Raw genomic sequence first — 27507 nt, forward strand, 5'->3', positions numbered from 1 at the left:
TGACTTTCCCAAGAGGCGTTTACTAAAGTCCAACTGTTCCACATGCAGACAGAAAAGCTAATACTGGGTCCTTGCTGGGGAAATACGTTTCAAGCAAAATATACACGGGGCCAAGAGGTTTTTAAAAAAAACTGCCGCAGATTTTCAAACCAATCCTTATGAAAATCAAACAACACTCAGAGTTGCAATATCAATGTTGCAAGGCAAATCTTGCTCCAAATGCAAGACTGCAATGGCTGCAATGTCAAGGCCGCCATCCTTGCCAGGAATTAGGTTCTTCAACAGCAGAGTGCACTTGTCCCTCTTTGAACTATATGTCCTGGCGTACAATCAGTAAGTCTTTTCAAAGTGAATTAAAGGATATACAGCTTGTAGCCGGGCAGATGCCAGCACAGCTATTCTAGACTCATCATTTCTGGTTCAAGTCCATCGAGACAAGGTTTAAGCCACCCACAGGTGAACGGGGAACCAATCTCTGTGTGTAAGGATCGTCAGTCTGGATGGCTCAGCTCCGGGGCCCCATGTATGCCATGGACGTAAGACCTATCTGTGGAGTTGGGGACTTCCGCTTGGGCACCTGGCCTACAGCGGCAATGTGGGTGATTCAGGAGGATCTGAACTGGGGAGCAGTACTGCTCACTCCCACCTCACTGGGTAACACACATGGACCTAAGGGAGAGCAGCCACCCTAGAGAGGAACTAGGGAGCACTCCACAAGCAGGGTGAGGGGGGGTCCCAACGCCACCTTAGGGACAAAGCCAAGACAGAGAGGGGACTTTGACTGGTGTCCCCCCTACCTAGAGGAATAAGTTGACTTTTGCATTCTTTTTTTTTCCATTATTGGAATTTTCATCTACCAAAAACAATGCGCACGATGGCGGACAGATATTCCTACCTTATCAATTGCAGGCAGACAGATCTCTTGAGTCCATGCGCCGCCGGGGCACTCATCAGAACGTACACATTGATTGTGGCACCAGCCACACTGCACAAAGGAAGGGGCAGAAAGGCACTGACTGCAAGACTGAAAATGTCCACAGCCCAGGCCATTCAACGGGATCTTGGAGATCTGCAGAGAAAAGGGGCAGAAAGAGTTTCTAGCGGGGTTTGGGTTTGCTGAAGTAAGAATTGCGAGCGTAAAGGTTACAAAGAATTCTCACCTGGTAGCATCTAATAAAGGTAGAGCCTAAGTGAAAATCCCATAGTATTGGTGTTAAGGGATCTAAAAATGTCAAACTCCTCCTTTTACTCTTGGTACATACATGATAAAATAGTCACATTGTTTGCTGGATAGTGTATACCTGAGATGCTTGCCGCCTGGGAGGCTGAGACAGGGCTGTGAGTTTCAGGAAATCTGGGACAGCACAGCCAGAACTAACTCGCTAGCCCCTCAACCACAACTTCAAGCAAACATCATTACTGTCTGGTCCACAAGCACTATCCCATAATGCTAGAAGTTCTACAGCTTCGAGACGTGGCTGTCTGAGATGATTTTAAAAAAACAGGAGAGACTAATGTAAGCTGCAGGGGAAGCACTTGAAACCCTGGAAAGTTCTATGGAAGGTCACATACCATTCTGGTATCACGACCTACATCTCTCTCTTGGAGGACAGGGATTACTGGCTGGAGTCAAATTCCTGTGTGTGTCTCCAGGATTTATCTGGCTGCTCTGGGGTTCTGCCTAGGACTGTAATTTGCATTCTGGTGTTTGTTTTTTTTTTTCACAGCACAACAGGACTGAAGGATAAGTGCACATTCTAAAGAAGATCCCCTCAGGCCTAATCTCCCCTGGATAATAGATAACTCTACTTCAGGCAATCTCTGGAAGACTCAAGAAAGAGCTAAATGGAGGAGATATGAATCTAAGACTCAGAGAGAGGTTATTAAAACAGCAACAACATTCAAAAAGAGCCATATCCATGGAAATTCCAGTGGGAAGAGGCCTTACCTTCTTCCCTGTGACAACCAATGTGTAGCCATTTTGGTTAGATGGATGTTCAACAATAACTTCTGGAGATACAGGATGGGAATCCAGGAGGAAGTTCACATGAGGGGTGGAAGGTAGAGTCCGAGAAAGCACGACCTGAGAAACAAAGAAAACACCCCCATTTCCACAGACTCGCCTTAAACACAGCAGCACAGCAAAGTACATGAGTGTTCCACCAAAGACCCTCAGTTCATCCTGTGAGGAATCAATACAACGTCTTCTCATCTCCTCCTCAAATCCAATCCATCTGAACTCGAATGTTTTGCCCATGGCCTCAGCAGTTTCTAGCGAAAGATCTTGCAATCAGTCAGCCAGCACATTCAGACCAATCCTTACAAGTGCATGGACAACTGGGGGAACCAAAGCTCTCCCCCTGAAGGAAGCTACCACAGAGGCCACACAGTTTCTGGATTATTAGCTAATCTGTCCTTTCAACCCTCCCCATGGGGCAGTTTCCCTTGGAGTCATGGTAAGAGTAGAAGACAGGGAGTCTGGAAATCCAGGCCTGATTCCAGTTTTGCTACTCTTGTTTTTTTGGTTTTTCGAGACAGGGTTTCTCTGCGTAGCTTTGCGCCTTTCCTGGAGCTCACTTGGTAGCCCAGGCTGGCCTCGAACTTACAGAGATCCGCCTGGCTCTGCCTCCCGAGTGCCGGGATTAAAGGCGTGCGCCACCACCGCCCGGCCAGTTTTGCTACTCTTAAGCTGTATTTATAGATCTTCTGAGGTCAGGATAGACCTCGGCTATTTGAATTGAATGCTGTTATATATATATATATATATATATATATATATATATATATATATATATATAACACTGTCTCATGATAAGCTATTACTTATATTACAAATGAAGTTCTACATATGTCCTGGCTTTAAAAATAAGGCTTGGTGGCTTTAGCAATGCTTGAATGATGTGTTTGGAGAAATGGTGTTATTCTGGCTTTCAGGTATTTGTCATGAGGGACATTCCCCAGCAATGCAATTTCCCTCCTTCCTGTTTCTAGACCCCAGTGACAAGGAAAGTTCAGAGACAGATCAGGTGGGAGGATAAGATCAGGACGGCTATCTTAGCTGATTGTAGATTTTAGGAGGGTTTGGGCATGCTCAGAGAGACTCTTAAGTAGGTCATCAGTTTGCACACAGCGGGTGTGCGGTAAGTGGCTGATTCAGAACTGGGCTTCATAGCTACTGTGAAACTGCCCTACATTTCCAAGGAATGTTTACAAGTTATATTTTCAAAATGTACTGATTTGTCATATGAAATCCTGGGACAGCCATGGGTACCCTGAAATTAGAATAAAAACCAACCAACCAACCAACCAACCAAACAACAAAAACACGCCCTTGACCAGTTTTCTCACTCACAAAACAGAAGCGCAGGTTAGAGAGTGACTATGTGCTTTGTATTCACATACACACAAAATATACTCATTCTGGAGAAAAATAGTCAATTTTTTTCTTCTTTATCACAATGAAGAATCCAAGTAGCCTGAAACAATTTAGGAAGATTTCCAAGTGTTTAATTTGTTCTCATGGGGTGAAGTGTTAATAGAAAAACTAACCAAATGCACATTGAGCCATAAAAATTTAACATCGTGACATTTCTGTTTTACTCCGAACACTCAACACATTGAAAACACCTTCGTTAATCGGGGTGGTTATATTTGCACAGAAGTTTAATGGTGGCTCAAAGGTCATGTGGTCACGACCTCAGAGGTCACGTGGTCAGGATGGAAATTACTGTTATTTCCTACATGTAGGGCCCAATAGACATTCGTGACCTCTGTGGGCGATGTGAAGAAGAGTTTAATTTCCATTCCCTTGCCCCCAACTCTGGGCTGCTCACCGATCTGACACTGAAGATTCCCAAACTCCTATACCATATCACCTGGATTTCAGCTCTTCTGCTTTTCAATCTTAAATCTCTTTTGGTTCTTAGTTCCTCCCATTCTCTATAGTTCTCCAACCCATTATTTCTCTTTGAATAAAAGACTTAAAAAATATTCTTTTCTCTTGCACAAGTCAAAACCAGTACAGACATCAGCTTGTCTTAATACTCAGCCTCCCATAATTTCCACTTCTTTGATGACTATGGATCAACTCTTGGATATTTGCTTTCTTCACGCATCTTCCTGGTTTCCTCTGTGCTCCTCAGACCTACTGCACGACATCGATCATCTCCCAGAACCCTTTGAAAGGATGTGTTGCATTTTCTTTATACTGCTGTCATGTGAGATGTCAGGACTGGAGTTGTGGAGCCTTATGGTAATTCTATATATAACCTTCTTGCTTTGTTTAGAATTTCTTGTGTCTATAATAAGCAATCCCTTCTTAATTACTAGATTGTTATCTAGACTTTATCACATATCTGATTAGGTGCACTTCCCAGGAATGATTAACCTTCCCCTTTCTTCTCATAAAGAAGCTCTGCTCTTTGTATCCTTGGCCTTGGGTTGATTGATTTGTTTTCGCCTTCTCTGATTTTTCATCTGGAGACACTATACACATGGCATTTTTATCATAGGTAACTGCATCAGACACACACTAAGTGCGTCTTAAGAGATCAGAGTGACTCTTCACAACTATTCTGGTAGAGACTGTTTTCGCTTTCAATAAAATCCAAGGGAGAATTTAGCTAGAAAGTGCAAGAGTCAGGTTTCCCAGAGGCTTTACCTAATGCCAGAATCCCTGGGTTTGAGCCCTCCTGAAACACCCAGCTGCTGGGCTCTCGGAGCCCTGGAGTAAGTACCAATATGAAGCTTCAAGTCAGAACTCTCACAGAGCGCTGGGGAGTTGAAGCTAAAACAGCTTTCACAATGCATGTGCTTGCCAGTCACTCCTTGTTTTAGTAACCTTGGCTGCATGAGTCGAGCGTGCCTAAGAAGACCTCTCTGTTCTAATGAGCGCCCATGGCTCAGGTGACATTGTACTAGCCCAGCTAGCAAAGCTCGTGGACTGGAATGGGTGCTGTCTGCTGTGGAGACTGGGCACCAGGAGAAGGCAGGAAGGAAGGCCGTGAGAAGAGGGGGTGAATCTTTGCCTTTGCACTGATGAGCAGAGAGACCTTATCACAGATGCAAATACCTCTCCACTTCATCATTAGCCTTTTCTCCGCAGGAACATCCACTGTATGGAAATGCCAAGAATGCTTTTTCTATCATTAATCCCTCCCTTCTCTCATTGCCAGAATCCTAAATAATTGAGTAACCACTAAAATCCTCAAAATACCCCTGAAGCAATGCTTGCAAGAATTAGGAGTTGCTTTTTGTTGCCATGGAGATATTTCCAGGGACAGAACAGGATTTGGCATGTAAGTTTAATTCTTATGATAAATCACTTGGCAATCTGAGAACAATTAGTATGAAATAGAAGACTGGCAATTATCTTTCGAGTTTCTACTGTGTCCATGACTAATCCTTAGTATTTAGACCACAAAACCTTTTTCTTTAATGATCCTGAAAATATAGATCTAATGCATTGTTTGAGAGGTGGGCAGAGGGAAGAATTCGAATTTACTTGCTCATCGTGGTTATTAGGCCACATAAACTTCCCAATAAGGTATCTGCGAGAGGATGTGAGAAAAAAATACACGAACAGATAACCGGATAATTGGTAAATGTGAACAAAATAATCTTATGTGAGGTTCTATAATTCATAAAAACCAAATTTCTCTACCATATACATAGTTTCATTTTCAGTTTTTTTTTGTTTTTGTTTTTTTTGTTTTTTGTTTTTTTGTTTTTTGAGACAGGATTTCTGTGTGTAGCTTTGCGCCTTTCCTGGAACTTGCTTTGGAGACCAGGCTGGCCTCAAACTCACAGAGATCCACCTGCCTCTGCCTCCCGAGTGCTGGGATTAAAGGCGTGCACCACCACCGCCCGGCTCATAGTTTAATTTTCAACTAGACAGCTTTACAATTTAATTTTGTTTAAAAACTGATGAGCACAATTTAACATAAAATAAACCTATGTGGCTATCTCCTTTCTTAAATGTTTCTCTCTCTCTTTTTCAAAGTAGACAATTCCATAGTTTCATGTGAGAAGGGGAACGGCGTTGGGAGAGGCGGAGGAGGGTGTGGTGGTGGTTGTAGGTCAATAGGAATTTCAGTGGTCACCGAGCCTCTCCATGAGTATTAAGGGGTAGGAAATGTCCTTAGTGTCCAGCAACCCTGATTAAACGCCTTGTTTGGCTGTCCTCTGATGGCTTCCAGGGGCCTTCCCTGTCCTTCATGGAACCCACCCTCACCCATGCTGCTCTGATCTAACCACACCCTTCCCCATGTGGCCCGCCACACAGATGTTGGGGGCGGGGTGCTTCATCTCCCACTGTGACGGTTTCTTCAGTGAGAATTCCCTGCTGTCCCTTCCTCCCATCCCTGAAGCTTCCAGCCTGCGTTACAGAGGCCTAGGTGTTAGAGTCTATGCAAATTTGTGCAATCAACACTGAAGTCAACTCTGAGATACTTTAGGTAGCTCAAAGAACACCAGCATCCCTTACGATTACCGTCCAATCTCCCCAGCTGCTGACAACTACTAATCTACTTTCTTTCTGGTTTTTCCTGTTCTAGACATTACGGGTAAGTGGAAGCTGACATTATCTGGCCTTTATATTGGCATTTGCTACTTAGTATATGTTTTAAGATTCGTAAATGCTCACTCTTATTGCCAAACAATATTTTGCTCTATATACAGACCACATTCTATGCATTTATGTACCACTCGATGGGCATTTGGGTAGCCCCTACATTTTGCCTCTGAATAATGCTGCTATGGATAGATGTGGAACTTCCTGTGTGAACATATACTTTGATTTTTCCTGTATGTTGCATAAGGGTTTTTTTAAAACCTTATGGTAGCCCCATCTTTAACTTTTGAAAAGCACTGCTAAGCTATTTCCCACAATGTCTGTACTACTCCACATTCCCACAAGTTAGGGGTACCATTTCCATTTTCTTCTTCATTTCCATTTTCTTGAGGCAGAGTCTCTTTAAAAAAAAAATAAACATGGATGTCCTAGGACTCACTATGTAGATCAGGCTGGCCTTGAATTCACAGAGATCTACCAGCCTCTGCCTCTCAAGTGCTGGAGTTCTGGGATTAAAGGTATGCGCCACCATACCTGACCCTGTTTTCCATTTTCTCAATTTAGTGCCATTTTAGCAGGTGTGAAGTGACAGTTTACTATGGTTTGGGTTTGGGTTTCTCACCAAGTGGCTTTTTTTTTTTTTTTTTTTTTTTTTTTTTTTTTTTTTTTGTAAGAGGAAAGTTTACTTCAAGAGAGTCACTGGAGACCCTTGCTTGGCCATCCCTGCTCATCACCCATAGTCAAGACTTTGAAGAATGCTTCCTCACAGTCAGAATGAGCCTTGATGGTGCAGGGTCCTAGAGAGGCTGCTAAGTGGCAGGGTGGATTCACACTGGAGAAACGGAGCAGGAGATGAAGCACACTCCCCAGACACCGGTGTGGCCGATCACCTGGGGAAGGGTGTGGGACAGCAGAGGTGGACTGGCAGTGTGGGGTGTCAGAACAGCATGGGTGAGGGTCGCTTCATGAAGGACAATGGGTCACAGCTGCTGTCATGCCTGCACCGCTGATGGACTGTGTCCTCAAGACCGCACAGACCCTTCCCCGCTCACGCTGCTTCTGTCAGGATTTTGTCACAGTGATGAGAAAAGTACCTAAGGCAACTTCCAAATTAGTACTACAAACGCATCAGCTCTAGGGCTGATATAGTCAACGCACAGAGTTTTTCTGCCTCTGCTATTTAAAAGGGGTAAAGGTTCATAAACTAATGCTGTGTGTGTTTCATATTTCACATGTCGCTCTGGTTTCCCGCCTTCCCTCCTCCCCGCAGGAAGCATCCATGAAATAAATTTTAGCTTCTCTTTGTTATCTACAACCAAAACAAACAAAAGTTTTACATTTTCCCAGGGTTTCAAATATTTATGATGCTTTAAATTTCTATGCATGTGATAGTGAGCAAAATATATGTCCTTCAAAAGCATTGCAGACATTACTTTTACAAGACAATACATGAACCCAGCTTAATTTTTAGTTATGGTCATGATCTTGAAATTCTTATTTACATTAAGTTCTTACTTAGCACAAAGAAGCATCTGAACTCACTATACATATTTTCTTCAAAATAAAAAGACTAATGCTAATTTGCTAAGCAACTCTGCCATATCCTTTTGGACTATATCTAGGTCAGTGTTGTATATTTCATTTTAAATGATATTTTTAATGATGCCTCTGTGTGAACATTTTATAAGAGATGAGTAAATTAACAATTCCTAAAGAGAAACAATGTGTGAGTTTAATCTTCATTAAGACGCATCTCTAATGCTCACATTGCCGAACCTATTTGTGTCTACATATTAGAAAATAACAGTAATTCTAAACATGAGGCATGCCATTGCCTTCCAATGGAAAGCACTGATGTGGCACACCAGGGTGGTGGTGCAGAAGCCCCAAGAATCTGACGACAGGCGGTCAGCAGATGAACTGATTTTACAGAAAGGAAGTAATTATTCTCAACTTCACTGATTACCAACATAATCCTTTAAGTAGTGGTCATAAAGAATGATCACGACCCAAAGACATCTTTCCTCTTTAAGTTTCTTGCTAGACCCAACTAGTCCAGATAAGACCAGAAGAGAAAGAAAGTGATGGGTGCCGCCAACACTGAGGGCAACAGAACAGGAAAGGGGAGAGCGGTGAAGAAAGACCAGAGAACTTCACGGTAGATGTGCTGGTGCCCAGGCAGCAGGCCCTGTTAGCAGACACAGTGCGGTTGTCCAGTAAATGTTTGTGGAGCTGGATTTGAAACGAGTCTTGGAAAGGCCTCTGGCCCCCTCCCCCACCCCGATCCCCTCACTCTTCCTGGCCTGACAGCCATGCACAAATATTTTAATAGCAATGCTTTGCATTTAGAGATTAAAGGTCTTAGACAAGGGCTGTAAAAAAAAAATCAAGCAAGCATTGTTTAGATGTAGATTAGATGAGGAGCTCAGGAGGGGAGACGTGGGCAATCCCTGTGATTAGTCCTGTGATCTTCCTGAGAATCCATCCTTCTCCCACATGGCCCTGCATGCTGGGCTAGGTTTCTCCGTAAGGGCACATATTCTCATTGTTTACTTCTGCTGTCTCAAACACTACTTAGTATTTTACTTCAAAGCCTCCCAAGAGAGTGATCATGCAAATCAAAACCGTTTTTGAATTCTATTATTGACCTACTTCCACTGATCTAGACCCAGATACATGTACATGTCAGTGTATTTAGATTTAGCTGCACCTGCATGAGATAAGTTACACTTTTTTTTTTAAAAGTTAGCAACATGTCAGAAATGTACTCTCTGCCATGCACAGACTATTGTTAGCTAAACAATATCATTCTTTCTAATCAAATAACCACTGTGAAATACCTGATTCACTTTGCACCCAACAGCTGGGGCCGTCGCTGGGTTCCCAGCCCGAGCCGAACACAATAGGAAGGGCAGAAACAGCTGCACACTCTTGGGATAAAAAAATCTGCTAAGCAACCCTGCCATTAGGCTGGAGGGTAGGAAGGAAGTAAAATCATTTCTCTGTGTTTTTCATGTGTGGCAGCTGCCGTGGGAGGGAAAAAATATGTTGATTCTGTTTTGTAACAGAAATGCTATAGTATTTATTAAAACACGAGTTGCAGAGACTTAGCCTGGCCTCGGATTTAGAGTTTTAGTCCAGTCAAAACACTGACAGAACCTGGTAGGAAGTCTCTCTGGCAAAGCCAGCTGAAGGCCTCCTATTTTCTCCACCCTCCTTCCTTCTTTCCTTCACCGTGTCTGATGTAAACAAACTGGATTTCAGTGTGGCTGGCTGCCTGATTCCGTGGACTGTCAAATGCTTTAGGTTTATTTATATAAAACTCGATGGAACACAAGTATCATAGAAATAAATCCCCAGTGGTCCCTGAAGCTCCTTATCTGTATGCACTATTGCTGCCAGGCAAGGATTTTAATCTCCTCTATCAAAATTTTATTTCCTCAAAGGCAGGTTCTGGGTTTCCTTTGCTCCACTCACTTGCCCAGTAGAGAAAAGTCAGTAGGCTCTTAATATATGCTTGATGACTTCAAAATTATCTTTTTTCTTTGTGATATTAATCACAGAAGACAGCTTTTTTCTCCCATACACACCAAGAGTCAAGAATAAAGCATCACCTACAGAACTTTAATCATAATGAGTATATGATTGTATATACACATGATATATCCCTTGGATGGTATGAGCTCTTTTATTAAAGTAACTTACTTAAAAATGGGATTTTATGATAATTTTAACATGTGAGAATAGACTATGATAGACTATGACTCCTTTGATGTTTAATAAAATATTCCTTTATGGACAAAACAGGTTATATTTAGGAATATGTATGTATACACATGTATGCACACACATATATGCATGCAATAACAGTGCAAAAAAAGAGGTCATGAATTTGAAGGAGAGAGGAAGGGATATATGGGAGAGTATGCAGGGAAGAAAGGAAGGGAGAAATGTTGTAATTATATTATAATCACAAAAATAAAAAAGTACCTCTCAAACCTAAAGTTACTGGAAAAGTGTGTTAATGAAGACCTGGGTTGGTGCAATAATGGGCAACTAAGAAAAAAAAAAAAAGAAAAGCAGAAATGAAGACGAAGGGAAGCAAGCCATTGCCAGGAGCACATCCAGAACTCACTAGATGTCCACTTGTCCTTCAGAGTCTTTGGAAGATTATAGCAATTATCAGTATGAATGAAGAAGCAATGTAATCCCATTTCAAAGATACCAGGTAATGGCCATACTGAAATGTCAAAGTGCCTAAGTTTGTGGAAGGAAGGCGTGTCCCAGTTTTACAGTTGAGAACAGAATTAAATGACCAAGACTGGTGAGGCAGGTAGACAGTACACAAACTAGGGAGAGCAGGAGAAGAGGAGTGGTCAGCAGTGAGGGGGTAGTAGCTGGGGCACAGTGTGCAAACACTCACACCACAGGATCCTTGTCAACATTCTGTGACACTGCGACTTTGAAAAAGTCCCACTAAGCTCAAGAGCATAAGAGAAATGATTTGTAGCTCTTAAATTATGGCAATGACCAACATCCAGACTATTCTAAAGACAAGGAGACTTTTCAACACTTTGCTTTGTAAAATAATATAGATACACAATGCCTAGATGGATAAGTCAGAGGGAAATCTCATCAGCCTCAATTAAGGTTTACTAGATGCCATTATCTGATCAGGATATTAACTACATCAGACAACTAAAAAATAAGCATCTTCCCCTATAAGACATTCCTAATATTCACAGAAGTCTCACAGATGTCATCGTCCTTCTGTATTAATTGAGAATCTGCTCACGAACTCATGGTGAAAGCACCAATAACTATTAAAGCGATAAAATACATCCAGCATGAGGGGTTGTTAATTTCTGCAAAGTGGTATGAGTCTTATATCTAGGAAACACTAATTCCATCAAGTCTGAAATGTGAACCTTTATTGTATGGAAATAGTGTCGATGGCCATTAGAAGCCTTTCTTAATAAAGACTGCTTTTAAAAATATTAAGTATCTGAACTTCTTTGTGTGGGCCTCCACCATTTTGCAGAATGCGGAGAGCCTGAGTTCTAGAGAGATTTGTTGATAAACATCCCTTCCTGAATCCTGCCAATGTCTCTCAGGGTGTGAATGTCTCTTCTCATGGACACACACAGTTCACACAATAGCTCTCCTTTGATCCACAGTTTCCCCTGAAAGAGGAAAACATTGCCTGGAAGTGCTTAATTGTTTCATTTTTACTTTCCAATCATGTGACAGAAGTTATGAATGGAAAATAAAAAAAAAAAAAAGGCCGTTCCAGACAAGAAAATTAAAGCAACCACGTTTGAGTTGAAAGGTTCAAAAACTTTACAAAATCAATCTACCTACTTCATAAAAAGCAGGCCATGCTTCACTGTTGACCTTTTAGGCTCCGTCTCTAGCTTCTACTGTGATTTTTCACTTTTTAGCCTGTTTATACATATCTTACGGTGAAAACAAAAACAAATCGATTACACAGAACCAGAGACTCTAAGAAAGCACTTACCTGCATGAATCGACCTTCTGATGTCCCTAGATTAGCAATGGTGAGGTCCCCTTTAATGAAGGTGGATATAGATGTCAAGAGCACGTGGGTGAACTGGCCCATGAATAAATCAACACGTTGCAAAGCTGTGGTAAACTCCGTCCGATATTCATCACTGCGCGCTTCACAGCCTGATGAATTTCTCAGCAGCGTCTAGAATAAAACATGGCCATCAAGTTAAGGTGAATCCCGAGGCAAACACACTGGTAAGAAACTTTGCTGTGTGTCACTAAAGAGCTTGCTCAGAATGTCAAGCAGACCAACTTCCCTAACCATGCACCAATGCTGTGTAGTGACTGAAATGGCTCCAGTTTTACTAGGCACTGTTGTGTGTACAGGCTCTCAAAAAATGAGAGGAGGAGGGTGTTATCTCAGTTTTACACTGTGGTTCAAATGGGAACTCATGAAGACAGAACCTAGATGCTGCTGAAAAAAAAAATCTTAAATATCTCATTCCTTGACATAAGTGTACAGGTCCTAGCAGCAAGTCCTAAGAAATGAATTTCAGATATATTAATAATAGTAATAATATATTAGCTGTTAAAATTCATACTATGAAATACCGTAAAACTCATGTATATGTGCATGTTTTTGGCCAGAGAATTGGAGGGAAGTAGTAGTTATAGAGAGTTTATGGGGAGGCAGCTGGGCATATGCTAACTGCCTTCATCAAGGTCCTGAATGCATGCATTTTATACAATTCCTACAATTTTTCTGTGTTCAGAAATTGAGATAATCTCTGTTTTACTCTCTCCATCTGTAAAATAGAGATTGCTACAGAAAAATGTTCCCGCCACACAGAGTTGTGAAGATTAAATTCAGTAGCTCATATGAGTCTCTGAGAACAGAACCAGCATGCAGAACTCCTCTTTACTCTTTGTCGCCACCGGGAGAAAGGTTTAAAAAAATGTGCACAGCAAGTATCTCAGTAAGCAGCTTCCTGAAAGACATGTACCAATATGGTGATGTTCAAATTCAACTGGAAGGGTTAAAAAAAAATACTGTTCAATAATACAGGACAATGACAAGCACTGAGGATCCCTGGCTCTATGTACATATTCAGAATCCTGGTTTTTCTTTTACCTCTCAAATCTAAGCATTTGTGCTTCCTGTGCAGGACCATTCAGACCTGGACATCCACATCAGACTACCCAAGGCTGCATTCTAGGTTCACTTGCGGACCACACACTCATGATACTCTCCCTGGCAATGTGTGTCTCCTGTGATACTATTTCATTGATTTAACATCTGCATCTCCATCCACATGTCTGAGAGATCCCCAGGCTTAACATGACTCCCTGCTTCCTGACCTTATGATATTATACACTTCACAGAATGACTCTTCCATCCCTCCAGATGTTCAATTCAGACATCTAAGTGTCTTCGAGATTCCTCTTCTCTTTCATCCCTCTCATGCAATCTACCTTCAGTTTCCATCAGTTTAATTTTCTAACTGTCCTAGTGACTTTTTGTTGTTGTGATAAAACGCCCGCCAAAGGTGACTTGGGGTGGAAAGCGTTGTTTGGTGAACATGTCTGCATCACGGTCCACCATTGAGGAAAGTCGGCTGGAACTCCAGCAGAGGCAGGAACCATGGAGGAAAGCTGCTTACTGGCTTGCTTCTAGGGTCGCATTCAGCTATCTTGCTTATTCCTCCCAGGACTAGCTGCACAGGGATAATACTACCCAGTGTGGCTGGGCCATCCCACATCAATTTACAATCAAGAACATGCCACACAGAACTGCCTACTGGCCATTCTGATGGAGGCATTTCCTCACTTCCGGCTTCCCAGTTCTGAGCGACTCTAGTTTGTCAACAGACTGTTTCCAAGACCTACCCTTGGTCTTTCTGTCTCCAGCACAATGATCTTTGTCCTAGCCACTGTCAGGTTAGCTGTTTGTATTGTAGATCTTTTTTTTCTCTTTTCTTTTTAATGATTCAATAACTCTCCCCTCTTCTTTTCTATCTAGAACATTTAATGTATCTCCTTGCTCTTAGGAAAATCATTTTTAACATGGCCTGCTAGATTTCATATCATGTGACTTCTACCCAACTTCTGCAGGTCTGTGTTCTCTGTGTCTCAGTGTACAGGCCTGCCTTCAGCTGTCCAAGTGTTCCAGGCATCTGACTTATGTGGTTTCCTTTTCTGGGGTGCTCCTTCCATGTTCACGCAGCTAGTTAGCGCCTAAGCATCCTTTGTTTATGAGCTTAGCACCAGCCTCTTGCAAGACTTGTTCTGATGCTCACTCACATCTCACCAATGCTCCTGGTGTAGATTCCCATGCAGCTTTTGCCCATTCTTCACAGAGAAGAAACACACAGTACAGTTTCTGCTACAACTCAACATTTCCTTGTGTAATGAATGTCAGCTCCAGTTGTGGGTCTCCGTTCCTTCAATACTACATTGTGAGTGGTAGAACATTCGGAATAGAGAGCTAATCAACAATGATAGAATGACTGAATAAACAAGGCGGAGGGGCCATGAGTGTGGAACAGTGAACTAGTATTTTTTAAACTGTCTTTTTCAGGAATAGGGCAGCCCTGATGGCAGCTGGGAATTGGTAAATGAGTGCAAAATGAAGGTGGTGGGATATACTAAGGAAAGTGAAGTTTACCTTAGATGAAAAGAAGTGAAAGTTCATTCTCAGACATCTTTATAAACAACTACAAGTCTAGGAAAATGATTTGAAAGTTAGAAATCCTCTATTATTATCATGTATTATAATAATCAGAGACTTTTAATTTTTTTGTGGTGTTTGTGACTGAACCAGGGCTTTGTACATGCTAGGCAAGCACTCTGTCACCCAGCCTCATCCCCCGCCCTCCAACTCACTGTTTAAGAACAACAAAAATTTCAGTTTTATTTCTGTATCATGAATTCATTCCTTAAGGCTGACCACACATCACATGGAATTGTAAAGTTCTTACATCTTTTGCCTCTATGACTAAAAGGCACCTAAAATACTCTATTTCGTGCACTGACAATTTCTTCATTTTAAATGGTAATCAATTAGCAAACTGAGAGAGTCTTAGAGATACTAAGCCTGTCGCAGCTCGTAATTAAGCAAATGTTTCAGTTCTGGACACTTATTTTGATGTATTAATGAGCACTAGCTCACGATTTAATTAGAAGCTCTTCTTCGCTAAAGTACTATAGATTATTCTGAGGCGTAGCAGGTAACTGGGATGTACCAGAAACTCAACAGAGATCAATGAATTGATAATTGAGTTTCTACTGGTGATCACTGATCCATTTTGTAGAGATAGCCAGAGCCAAGGGAAGCTGCTTAAAGGGGAAATGAACCATTTCAAATCTTAGACTATCTGGAGTGCTCCATTAGAAGAGGAGCTGTTTCACGGCCAGGATTCTGTGGCTGTCTTGTTCCTTCTTTTATTAGGCTCTGCTTTCTCCCCTCTACATCAGGGAACTTTAAAACTTGACCTAAGGCACAGAGTTACTTAATGGATTTTCTGGGATATAAATACAATTCATAGTTTGTGGAGCCATTGTGGATCATAAACTATTGTCAGCTTTCTGTCGTCCAGACACAGGAACTCTCATTATTTTTTGTCCCCAGTGCCCTCCAACACGCCTAAGTAATAAGTCTTGTTGGAGAATTTGTGTATCTGTAAAGCCACCATGAGATAAAGCCCTTCTCCGTAGAGATAAAGCCTTCTCTGGAGCAACTGGCTTTAAGGTGCACCTTGCTGAGTCCAATGAACAGGGGATTGAGTCAGGTGATCTCTGGGAGTTCCTTGGAATGTCTGCAAGCCTACAAGAGCTTGCTGACTTTTTCTTCAGTGAAAAGAGGTTGCTGCACCCAGGGCTTCCGCCCCTATACACCTGTTTCCGCAGATGTAAAGGTTAAATATAAATCTGCATCAGCATTGATGTAGTACTTGCATTGTGAACTTTAAGGCCCTTCCTTTGGGAAATCAGTCTCTAAAATTCCTGTTTTCAAGGATTAGTAATATGGAGTTCTCTCTCTCTCTCTCTCTCTCTCTCTCTCTCTCTCTCTCTCTCTCTCTCTCTCTCTCTCTCCAGTAAAATTCCTATGTGAAGACATTGCACAATGCTAGGACAGGGTCTCCAGGACTCCTTGATCTTGAAAGATTGTGCAATTTGGAGCTAGGAAACAAACAGGGTCAAGGACATTCTAGTTTCACAATGCATGGGTCCATATCTACTTCGTTTTCATCTTTTCCCATAGCAGAAAACTAAAAGGGAGGAGAAGAACACCAGCTTCCAGAAAGAAGTGATGTCTCAACATTCACTTCAGGAGAGGGGACTCTCCTCATCTCTCTTCCTGCTGAGACTCTTGGGCAACCCAGAGCCTGGGGCAGGCCTACAGAGCTGCACGCTGTCTGAGCTATGGGATTTTCATAGTAAGCCTTGGTGTAAGCTCTCCATATTGCAAAGCACCATGCAAAGAGGGCTAACTCTCAGTCTGACCTTAATATATACTCACAGGATTGTGCACTACACACACATATACATGCAGGCACACACACACACACACACACACACACACACACACACACACACACACAACTTGTTGCAAACTCCCTTCCCTAGTTTCTATCTTACATCTCATCCTAGAGATAACAGGAATTAATCTGCACTATAGACTTTGAAGTAATACCTTAATTAATTCAGTGGTGTGTGTGTGTTTGTGTGTGTGTGTGTGTGTGTGTGTGTGTTTTCATTATCATGAGTACTTGCCAGATTTTTTTTTACCTGACTCAGACAAACCTTTTTTTCCCTTTTTTATGAAAAGAAAATTGAAGTGCTAGAAAACTCAATAGGTTTGACTCAAAATGTTTTCCCCTAATTAACACTATGATATATGCAGTGAGTATGCAATTACCTCTAATTCAGTATAATTAAGGATGTGATATATTTAAAATAGTGATTCTTTTAATTGATCTATAGGACAAATTTAGCTCATCTATAGCTAATTTAAATCAGTCATGTAGATACATTTTTTTGAAATGTAGTCTTGTAAAATCATTCCAGCTTACTCATACCCATTCTTACATCCTTGACCAAGGCAAATTAACAGAAGATTTTAATATAAACTTTATTCATAGTCATATTTTGCCTAAGTTCTAGTAATGGCTTTGTGGGAGACTCAACTTTCAAAATGCAGTGTCCTTTCTTAGACTTTTCCACTGGCTGGCTAAACATTCAACTGTGTTAGTGTCTGCTCAGCTTTCTTCTCTAAACGCCATTCCCATGGGGGGGCCATAGAGCTGCTGCAGCAGAGGCCCAGGGCTCTGGATTTCAGTGTCTGCTCGGCTTCCTGCAGATGAAGTCTAACTCCCTACTCGAACTTCTCCGCGATCAACACTAAAGCCAGGACTTGCTGTGCGATGCAGAAGAATCAGCTCCTGGGCAGAGCAGGCTAATCTTGAATGTCAAAAGTTGGTGTTGTCTGGACCTTGTGCTGTGCTAAGAAGAGAACTCAAGTCTGATGTTCTCAGGGCACAGCGTGAAAGGAAGATGCTACCTCACTACGTCTTCCACTGACTTCCCTAGACGAGACATTCTGAGAGATGGCTTCACCAGCCCTGGAACCATGACAGCCCGAAGCCTAGTCTAGCAGGCCAGAGGAGAGTCTAGCAGAAGAGTCTGGCCAGCCACCAGCAGAGCACAAACAGACCTCTGGTCGCCTGCTGCTGGCTCAGCACTGTGACTCACCAGGTGACAATGCCACAGCCAGAGCCTCACTTGCTGAGCTGTGATGACCTAATTCTCCACAGCCACTGGGTTTGTACCCCTCAGGGCCAGCATGTCTCCACATCTGCCTGCTGGCTATATTTGGATAGGCCTGACTCAAAGCCATCATTTTTACCTCCCCATTTGGGAGGGGAGATTTTCTCTGCTTGAGTGTAGGGATTCTATAAATCATTGCACACCTCCCCCCACCTCCGCTGCTGAATATCGAACCCAAAGGTCTGCAAATGCTAAGCACATATCCCCCCACCAAGCTACACCCCCAGTCATATTTTTCATTATTTTATCAAGAAAGTTTTGTGCTTTTACTACGGTTACCTGCTCAAGACCAAGCCAGTCACCATGGAGGGGGAGGGGCTTACAAAGTCTGCCCTTAGCGGAGTCCTTTTATTTTGAAGATGGACTAGAAGGAGATTGTGTTCATGCCTTCATGGATGACCCACACCTATGTGCATATAAAGCAGACTAAACGGACTCAATGGTATCTGTCTGTCTGTCTCTCTCTATCTATATGAAGTTGGAAGGAAGATATATGGGGAGAGAGAGTTAGAGGGTGGAAATAGGGGTTGGGTATGATAGGATGCATTATATATACTTATGAAGTTTTCAAAGAATTTTAAATATCGTAATAAATATGTTACACTTTGAAGGTCATGGGATCCCGTATTTTACTTTTTGTGTACATATGTAACTCTTTAAAAATGTAAAAATCCATTCTTAACTTGACACATGCACTGAATGTTTTTTCAACCCATCTTCTGAAGGCACTGTGCACTCAGGGAGACAAGAGACTAACACATAGAAGCACGTGACTAATTATGCACCACAAAGGACTCAGCAGCCATGTAACTGAAAGACTGCACTGGCAGCCAATGCTGTAGACTAGAGAGGATGGGAGTGGGACCAGCGTGGGCTTCAGCAGCTGCAAACCCTTGTAGCAGAGACACATGCCGAGCGAGGTCTTGACAGAAGCTGGACTACAGCAGGAAAAATTCTTGGAACAGATTATGTTTTATGTACATGTGTGTATGGCTGTCTATTTGCATGTGTACAAATGCTTGCTTTCATACATAAATATAGACCTATTCCCGGGATTGGAACACTCAAAATTCTACAATGGTATGGGCTTTGGAATTGGAAATGTTCAAACTTTTGCATCTGTATCATTTCCTAAGGTGAACCAGATATAAAACAGGCTGAGCCCATGTGGTTTTGGTTAGCAGCCTTCATATTGAGCATCAGTCTCAGCAAGGAGTGACAGTGATTCATACAATCGTTCCAAGTGTGGCAGATTTGGATGCTGTGAGGAGGTTTTTCTGTCCTTCTCTAAGAGAAACCAAATTGTCGTGCACTGATTTCACAGAGATAGTAGAAAACCAGAAGACACAAAGCCAGTGATTACACTACATTAACCAATCAAAGGGAAGATGCTTTTCCTGATCGCAGCAAGAGCCACGGCTTCCTTGTGGGCCTAGGAGGCTCTTCAATAAGGAGTAACTAATGACTGTCTTAGCAGATGACCAGAAGAGGTGAGAGATGGATGGAACGAAAGCGTTCAGTCATGCCCTGGTATGTTGTGGAAGCCCATGACTATATTCTAGCCTGTGATTAATCTAAGTGTCAATAGTTCTTCTCCATCTCTTCCGTCTTTCCACTAAGGAGTGAGACTCATGTCACATTTTCTCACCTGGCTTCAGACTTGAAGTACTTATCAGAAACTTCGTAAGTGGGTCAAGTACTCAAAGTCCTGAGCCCCAAACCGATTCTCTCATTTCAACTGGGCCCATCCAGTTCAGGAGAGGGGTTTCCCTGCCTAGCGTGTGCTTCATGCCTGTGAAGTGGTGCCGAGTGAGGGGAATCCTGGGCCATAAAGGGTGCTTATAAAGACATTTATTCCTCTTTTCATTGATCTGTGCATCGTTTTAAATGTGAAACTGTGATTGGCGTCTAGCAGTGAAAACCTGTGAGTTTCAAAGGCAAATGTCGAGAGAGGGCACCACTGTGGCTATCACTACGCGAACAATATCTGCTAGATGTCCCAAGTTCCACTCCCCACAGTATCGCTCAGTTCTGGGAATATGTCAGAAGGTCCAAAGGAGCCGCGATGTCCACCCTCTGACGCCTCTTAATGGACTTAACTCTCCTTTCCTGATTTCAGTTAGCGACCCAGTGCAGTCTTTCTGTATAGCCACCTTCCTTCTCTTTATCTTTTCATCTCCTTTCATTTTTCCCCTCTTTGAGTCATCATGTTCCCAAAGTGGCTGGGACACACACGGGCAGTGTCTATGAGTGTAAGGAGGCAGTATCGGCTAGAAGAAAATTTTCTAGTTTCTTCTCAGTGTTAATTTAAATCTTCAAAAACCACTCCTCTATAAATTAGTTATTAGAGATTTGAGGGGAAGGATGGAAGGTAGTTTACAGGAAGTAGTCTTTTTACTAAGAAACGTTTAATAGCCGACTTTGAAACATGGATATTGTTATAATTATTTGTTTGATAAGTATGTATTTTGTTCAAGCTGTTGTATTACGTACAAGATATAAGGAGCTAGAACCATGGTCCATATCAAGAAAATAACAGTATGAGTGGCAGGTACATCACTGTGCCTGTGGTAAGAGATGTGGCTGAAATGGGTAACAAACGTCACCGTAGTACTCAGAAAATTTCAGACTATAGAGAGGAGAGGGAAGGGGAGGGAAGATAAGACGAGTCTCTGGGAAAGAAAATGTCTAAGGTGAGAGTCAAAAAGGAATGGAGAAGAACTGTGAGGTTGACAAAGCGTTGTTGAAGGAAATCCCAGGCTGACCACGGAACAGGTCTTAGAAGGCGGGGCTAGGAGGGAGACCGACAGACCCTTTCAGCCACAACGGCAATGGCAGGCTGGCTAGAGGGCAGAGTTCAGCAATGTGCCCCTTTGTACCAGCTCACGGAGCCATCTGTGCAGTTTCCCTCCCAGTTTTAGTCAATGACCAAACCTGTTTCGGTGGTAACGTGGCCCAGGCACGTTGGTACACCGAAACGCCAGAAAGTGGCCAGCAGTGCAAGACAGGCTTCTACCGCCCTCTACCAAGAGTTGGTTCTTGATTGGCATACTAACTACATGTGAGGGAACCCAGGAGCCAAGCAAGGAACTCCGTGAATATTATCCTAATGAACGCAGACTTTACTCTGTGCTACTGAGGGCCCTCGGCATGTTCCTAGGGTTGCACCTATAAAAACATGCTGATTTCTAGAAAGATTACCACATCATTGGCACTGTGGAGACAGATTCACTGGAGATGAGGACACATCCAGGGTGATCTAATTTTATCTTATTGGCATCATTTTTAACACACTAACAAAAAAAACCTGATAGAAGCAATAACATTTTCTATTTCTGCTTTATGGATACATAGAAAGGGAGAAATTAAAGATTTTTAAACTATGCATTTACTAGGAATGAATCCAGATTTTATTTTGAAGATGGAATAGGAGACTGTTCATGAAGAAGGCTGAGGCAGGCCAAATGGTTCCTTGGAAATATTAAATTTCTTGATTAAATAGGTGTTGTTTGCATCCACACTAGCAGCTGGGTAAGGTGCTTAAGGAATCCTTAAGCAAGGCTGGGCTGCAGCAGGAGAATGTCAACATGGGTTAATGAATGAGAGAGGTTGTGTAAATGATTACTTAATCCCAGTGAGGGCTTCCTGAGCCACTGGGGAACTGGGTTGTGGTTGATAGACAAGAATAAGGTTAGAAGGAAACAGAGCATTAAGCAAACAATAGTTCAATTTATTTTGTGATTTGCCTGTAGCTCAGAGTATAAAAATAAATGCCTCACCAAAGCAAGAAAGGTGAAATGAAGCAATCCTGTCATCGTTATTAAAGTAATTATTCACCCATTCACTGGAATGGAGATTTTATTATATATTCACAGACAAAATAGAAAGTTTGACTGTTTCTTAACTATTTCTTGAACCTCTAACATATAGAGCATTAAATAAAGTTATAGGAGTTACATCAGATGCTTCCTAGGACCAAAAATGCAGGGAAAGCTTTAATACGAAAGCAGTATTTATTTATGAAAATGGAGGTGTTCACTTTCCAAATAGTTCCCAATCCTTCTCTTTGTGAGTTGATGTGCTTTTTTCACAGCATCTCAAGTCACCTGACAGCAATGGCCTTCACCTTGGTTAGCCCAGATCCTATGAAAATTGGGAGGTTTGTTTTTCATTTTTCAATGAGGAACTTTCTTTTTAGTAGGTGGGAAAATTGTCACAATTTGCCATAACGTGACACCACCTGTAAGGCTGGAATATGTTTAAGTTCTCTTTGTATCTGTCACCAACTTAAAACTTAAACTTTTGACTTTTAAACATCTATTACAAGTTTCACCTTCTATCATTAAACTACCACGTACATATCATGTTTTTCAAATCCCGATGGATATTCCTAGCATTGGGACAATAATAGAATTGAAATTGCATGTTATGTGCCTAACTCTACCTGGAGTCATCACTTTTATAATACTTATACTTAAAACAGCCTGAGCTTAGTTGAGAGTAAGAAACAGTGCTAATTTTTTTCCCACAGTGTCTCCAGATAAATCCAATGTAATTGTTTTTTTTCAAAGTAAAAATATTTCTCAATCCCTCTTACTAATATAGTTATTGCTTCTTGTTTACCATGATGGTGGAGCCACAAATTAGTTTCTACTTAATAAATTATCAGATGTGTTCCACCCCACTGTAAACTGCCCAACAATAATTCAAGTTGCTAATTACCAGGATTACCTAATGTGACCCAAGTTTCACCTCTGTTATTCCACTTGAGGACATTTCTAGGGACTCAGACTGTCTCATATTGTTGAAAATATGAAGAAAAGAGTTTCACTTTCCTATTGTCATTTTCCAAACTGTGTATATTTCTTCCATCCATTACTCTTATAAACAGTCTATTCCACTCAAGACTCTGGTCACTTTACTGGAAAACAGATAGTCCTCTGCCTGTAATTACAGGCTGCAGGAAGGGGCAAGCCAGTGACCTCCCTGACTTGTAGGCACAGGACCAAGCTCCGCGATTAAACGCCTCCTGTTCCCTTGGCAAAGGCTGCTTCTTTGTTGGTCAGACAAAAGCGAACAAACAAGCATAGAAAAAGGTGAGCATTCCTTTGGATCCCCCAGACACATTTTCACACCTGCACTTCAAACCTTCGCAGCTTGTGGAGATGATAAAAACAACACTGTTTACAATGTATTCATAAAAACAACCCAACTTGCGCAAGAGCATTTACTCCTGTGATTCACATGTTCTTTCTTTACTGTTTAAATACATAGATCTATTTTGGAGACTTCTAAGATCAAATCAATACTGGCTGTTGTCTATGATCTACGATGCCGATGCTTGGTGGTAAAGCTTGGCAAAAGCCTCCCTTCTGAGACCTTACCTCACTTAGATACCTGCACGATTAAATACGTATCCGCAGATGAAGGTGACTGACGTACAGAGAAAGGCTTAATGTGCATGCAGTGAAGATGAAGGAATTGGCAACACAAAGATGGTCCTGGTTGAAGAGCACACACTGGGGCATTCAGGAGGTGCTCATGAGATGGGCATGAGTCCTGGGAGGACATTCAGGAGGCGCTCATGAGATGGGCATGAGTCCTGGGAGCACTTGGCTCCCACTTGGCCTCTCAGCCACATGATCCTCATGAGCAGGAAACACACTAAAAAGGAATGTAATTGTGAAGGGTACACTAGGCAGATCCAGAAGGACAATGTGACTTGGGCCACTTCAGCATCACATTCCCTCAGATTCTATTAATGTTTAGAATGCTGAGGGCTTCAAAAGGACTTATTTCTGTGTTCTCCGAGTTGCATGATTCTTTGTCACAGGACTCATGAGTAATGGGAGAACTCTTTTCATGTGCAGAAGAAATGTCTCCCGAATACTGAGTGTTGACACAAGAGAGGCAGGGAGCCAAGGAGGAAATAATGCAGCCCAGTAGTAAACCTATCGATTCCCAAAGAAGCTGATGGGGTGCTAGGCTATGAGAGGCAGGGAGTGAGCACATCTGAAACCACATCTACAGCTTCCTTCCATGCACACATTACCTACTCCATACTAAGCTTTACTAAAACACATCGACAATTTTGTATAACAGCATATATTTTATAAAGTTCAACTCTCAGCAACAGGGCACTCCACCTTCTGATAATTTTGTTAAGTGCAAAATAATGTGCTTTCACGACCACTTTAAAAAGTTAAAGTTAAATGGAGCAGTCTATGCTTAACCAAGAAGGCTATGCAATAGATCATGATTATTAGCATTATAGACACTTGGCATATGTTTGCCCCAAACTAAATATATTAAAGATATAATGCTTTTTCTACAATTTCAAGCTTCATGTAAAAGTTAACTGTTATCACTCCAGACAAGCCTTTTAAGATTAAACCGTCAAACTTAGATGTTGCCTGTCATTTCTATTCACAGATTATGTCATATTTCATGAACTCGAGGACATCCTGTCTACTGGAGTGTCTTGGTCATTTTCTGTCATCTCCACGAATCCATTGCTGCATGGAGGTGAGTGTCACGTACAGCTGGTTCCCCACTGCCCCACATCAGAGTTGGCATCAGTAAGTAACTACTGGGCTTCCTATTGAAGCCTGGTCGCATAATAAATCCTTTCCCTCTGACTCTTGCTGAAAACAGTGTTCACAAGTATCTGCTCACTTTGTGCCCTAAATAAAACAGCTAGGCTCCCTGGCACTTAGCTTAAACTAATAAGACGAAAGAACAAGCTCGCAACGTAATTAGCTGAAAATAAATGGAAAATATTGCACATTGTATTGTCAAGATAATTTTTAGAGACATTCATTTTGCTATTGACTGCCACCACATTAGTGCGTGTAACCTGTTTAGTGCATTAGCACTGAACACTATTGATTCCCTCAGAGCCGGTGGGCCAGTTCAATCCCGCTTTGTCCCCAAATCCTAAGTACCTCTTCACTTTTGCTGCTAGCAGGCTGCCTGTGAGATGCTGATTGTTAATCAGATATTTTAAATGCAAACTATGTGTGGAAAATTTAGCATTCAAATGTACATTTTCTTGGTCTGCAGACCTGCATTCTAGGTCTTCATGAATCATCTATGTATTCTGTGAGGACAACACAACAAACTGAATTTCCATAAAGCAACTCTACAACCGAATGCCTTCCAAACCCAAACTGACCTCAACTCACCCCTTCTACCTAGAGCGCAATCTGAAGTGTCATCTACCATTTCATGTTCTCTGATTGATGAACATTTCGACAATATACCCGAAGAAGATAGGTGAAGTACAGCAATACATCTTTTTGTTTTATAAATATATGATTTATAAGCCATCTTTTCCCCCATGTGAACGTGGAGAATGGCTAAAACAAACTTTTATTCTATGTTAGCATGCACTAGTTAGACATTTCCCTTTCCTGTTCTTTCTGAAAGACGGGCAAAGTCCCGAAGTGTCTGTGCACACACACTTCATTTGCTCTAGCATTAGCCTAGGTCCCAGGTTAAGTGTAGTAAATTGCTTCCCCAAGGTAGAGCCTGGCTTTTAGAACAGGAAGTCAATATTGCTCAGCTGGTGATTCATATGCAAACGAACCCTCATGGAACATTTTAGTTCGAAAAAATAAATAATTAGCAGACTGGAATGCATCTAGGATCCTAGAATCACTTACCATATCCATGCTTTAAAAAAAAAAAAAAAAAAAGGCAAGCGAGTTTTATTGACATCAAGAGTAGCCAAGCTTTTGGTTTCACTTCCCTGATACTTTGGAGCCCTCCATGGGCACTGGGGATGTGACTTACAGCACATACCTGGGCACTTGGTCATTCTGTGTCCACTCTATCAGTATTTGTGCCAATGTACAGATAAGTACCAGCAGAAATTCCTGGTGAGTCCTCTCTAAGTTCTGACAGATCCTTGTTTTTCTTGTTTGAAAGAGGAGATAAGAATACAGGGAGGGCTGGCCACTGATAAGACAGAAGTCCGGAGGAAGGGTGCAAACCCAAAATTTGAAATATTATAGTAAGTTAAAAAATATCTGTTATTACTCAACAGGTTATCATCCTCATCAACATGCGGGGTTCCGAATGCTTCCAGTAATCTCTAACTGTGGAATGTGGGAATGGGAACATCATGTCTTGGTGGTGCCTTGGCTTCACAATTTTACCTTTTTCACAAGTCGCCTTTAAAATCCATTTCTTTTCCTGTTAGATTTATTTTCCAATACAGCAATACAGCAATTTCCCCAAATGAATCACCATGTAGGGATCAGCAACTTAACACAGTCATGCCCTGCTTTAAAAGACACCAGGGACAGGAAGCACTCTTAAAATGCAGAGGGGCATGGTTAACCTCAGCTACCCCACATGTGGCTGACACTTACTCACATCCTGAGTCAGTACCATCCACAGGTGAAGGATACCTGCACTGGTGGCCAGAGCTCCAACTTGAACTGTGTCCTTTTGCTTTTGGTTTATGAAAGCTTATGCTGTGACATTTTTAAGTCTTTTCTGGGATGGGCTTGGGAGCAGACATGTGATGGTTTAAGGGGTTAGTAGGGAGATTCGGAAAAGGTAGGAGGCACTAATGGCTCATTTGCTTCTTTTAAAAAACACCCCCAGGGTGTGCCCGATGAACTCAGAGAATATTACGAAATTCTGGTAAGAAATTAATTTTAAGTTTCTCTTAAAAAATGCACAGTGCCATTTTGTATGCAATGGACAGGAGGGAGAATTCAAATAAGTCAGGAAGCAGCAGCTTGCTGAGTCTGGAAGAGAATAGAGCCAAGAGCTACGGAAAAGAATCAAGTGAAAAATTAGTACAGTTTCAGTTCAACCTTTTTTTTTTTTTTTTTTTTTTTTTTTTTTTTTTTTTTTTTTTTTTTTTTTTTAAAGTAAAGTACATCGAATCCTTGCCCCTCAAGGATTTTCTTTCTTAAAAGATTTGCTTTGGTAGCAATTACATTTGATGTACAGCTAAGATATTTAATGTCGAAGTTTGGAGCACTGTCTAATATCAAGAATGAAGAATCCTCAGTAACAGTACATATAGGGTAACATTCCCTCATTCCTGAGCACAGAAAATAAAAAAAAAACAACTTCATAATCTGACTTTACATTTTTCAACCCTAATACAAAATGCATTCTCTTGAGAGCACCACACAGTCTAAATGAGCCATGGCAAACCAATCAAATGACATGGATGTTATTTCTAATGCTGACTCCACATTTACAATTTGAATAGTGTGGGAGATTATAGATACACGGCCTATAGAGAGTTATAAATCTCTGTTTATTTTATTAAATATTCCAAGACATGCCCTGAGGAGGACGGATCAATAATGGACCTTGTGGTTTCCTGATGGAATGCTGCAATTATTTTCTTCCATTACAACTTAAATGTAACTCAATTTTACCCATCTATCATCTTTATGATAGTGATAAGAAACATCGCTGAACGTTTGTTTTTCTGCCCATGCCTAATTCCTTGTTCGCATCTTTGGATTTCTGTTCTTATTGAAAGCTGCTGTAATTACCTTCCTTTCCCCCCCCTGACCGCTTGCAGTGGTGGCCCTTTAACTCTGGCACTCAAGAACGGAGATGGAAAATGA

The 27507-nt window shown here is 41.7% G+C and overlaps 1 protein-coding gene and 1 long non-coding RNA gene across 6 annotated transcripts in view; one reads left to right on the top strand and one right to left on the bottom strand.

The window, feature by feature from the left end:
- Positions 1-27507, bottom strand: part of Met (MET proto-oncogene, receptor tyrosine kinase) — a 110352-nt gene that overhangs the window by 47506 nt on the left and 35339 nt on the right. For all 5 annotated transcript variants that reach the window (XM_028871765.2, XM_028871767.2, XM_028871766.2 and 2 more), the window contains 3 exons: positions 12090-12281; positions 1949-2083; positions 896-1069 (listed from right to left, as the gene is read on the bottom strand). In XM_028871765.2, the coding sequence (XP_028727598.1) occupies positions 896-1069; positions 1949-2083; positions 12090-12281 (501 nt within the window). The remainder of the gene's footprint in view (positions 1-895; positions 1070-1948; positions 2084-12089; positions 12282-27507) is intronic.
- On the top strand, positions 6303-26738 carry LOC119087574. The gene is made up of 3 exons (XR_005091032.1): positions 6303-6563; positions 24338-24430; positions 24968-26738. It is a non-coding gene; the product is annotated as an uncharacterized LOC119087574 (long non-coding RNA).

This window comes from Peromyscus leucopus, chromosome 3 (genome assembly GCF_004664715.2).
Source record: "Peromyscus leucopus breed LL Stock chromosome 3, UCI_PerLeu_2.1, whole genome shotgun sequence".
Classification (NCBI taxonomy): domain Eukaryota; kingdom Metazoa; phylum Chordata; class Mammalia; order Rodentia; family Cricetidae; genus Peromyscus; species Peromyscus leucopus.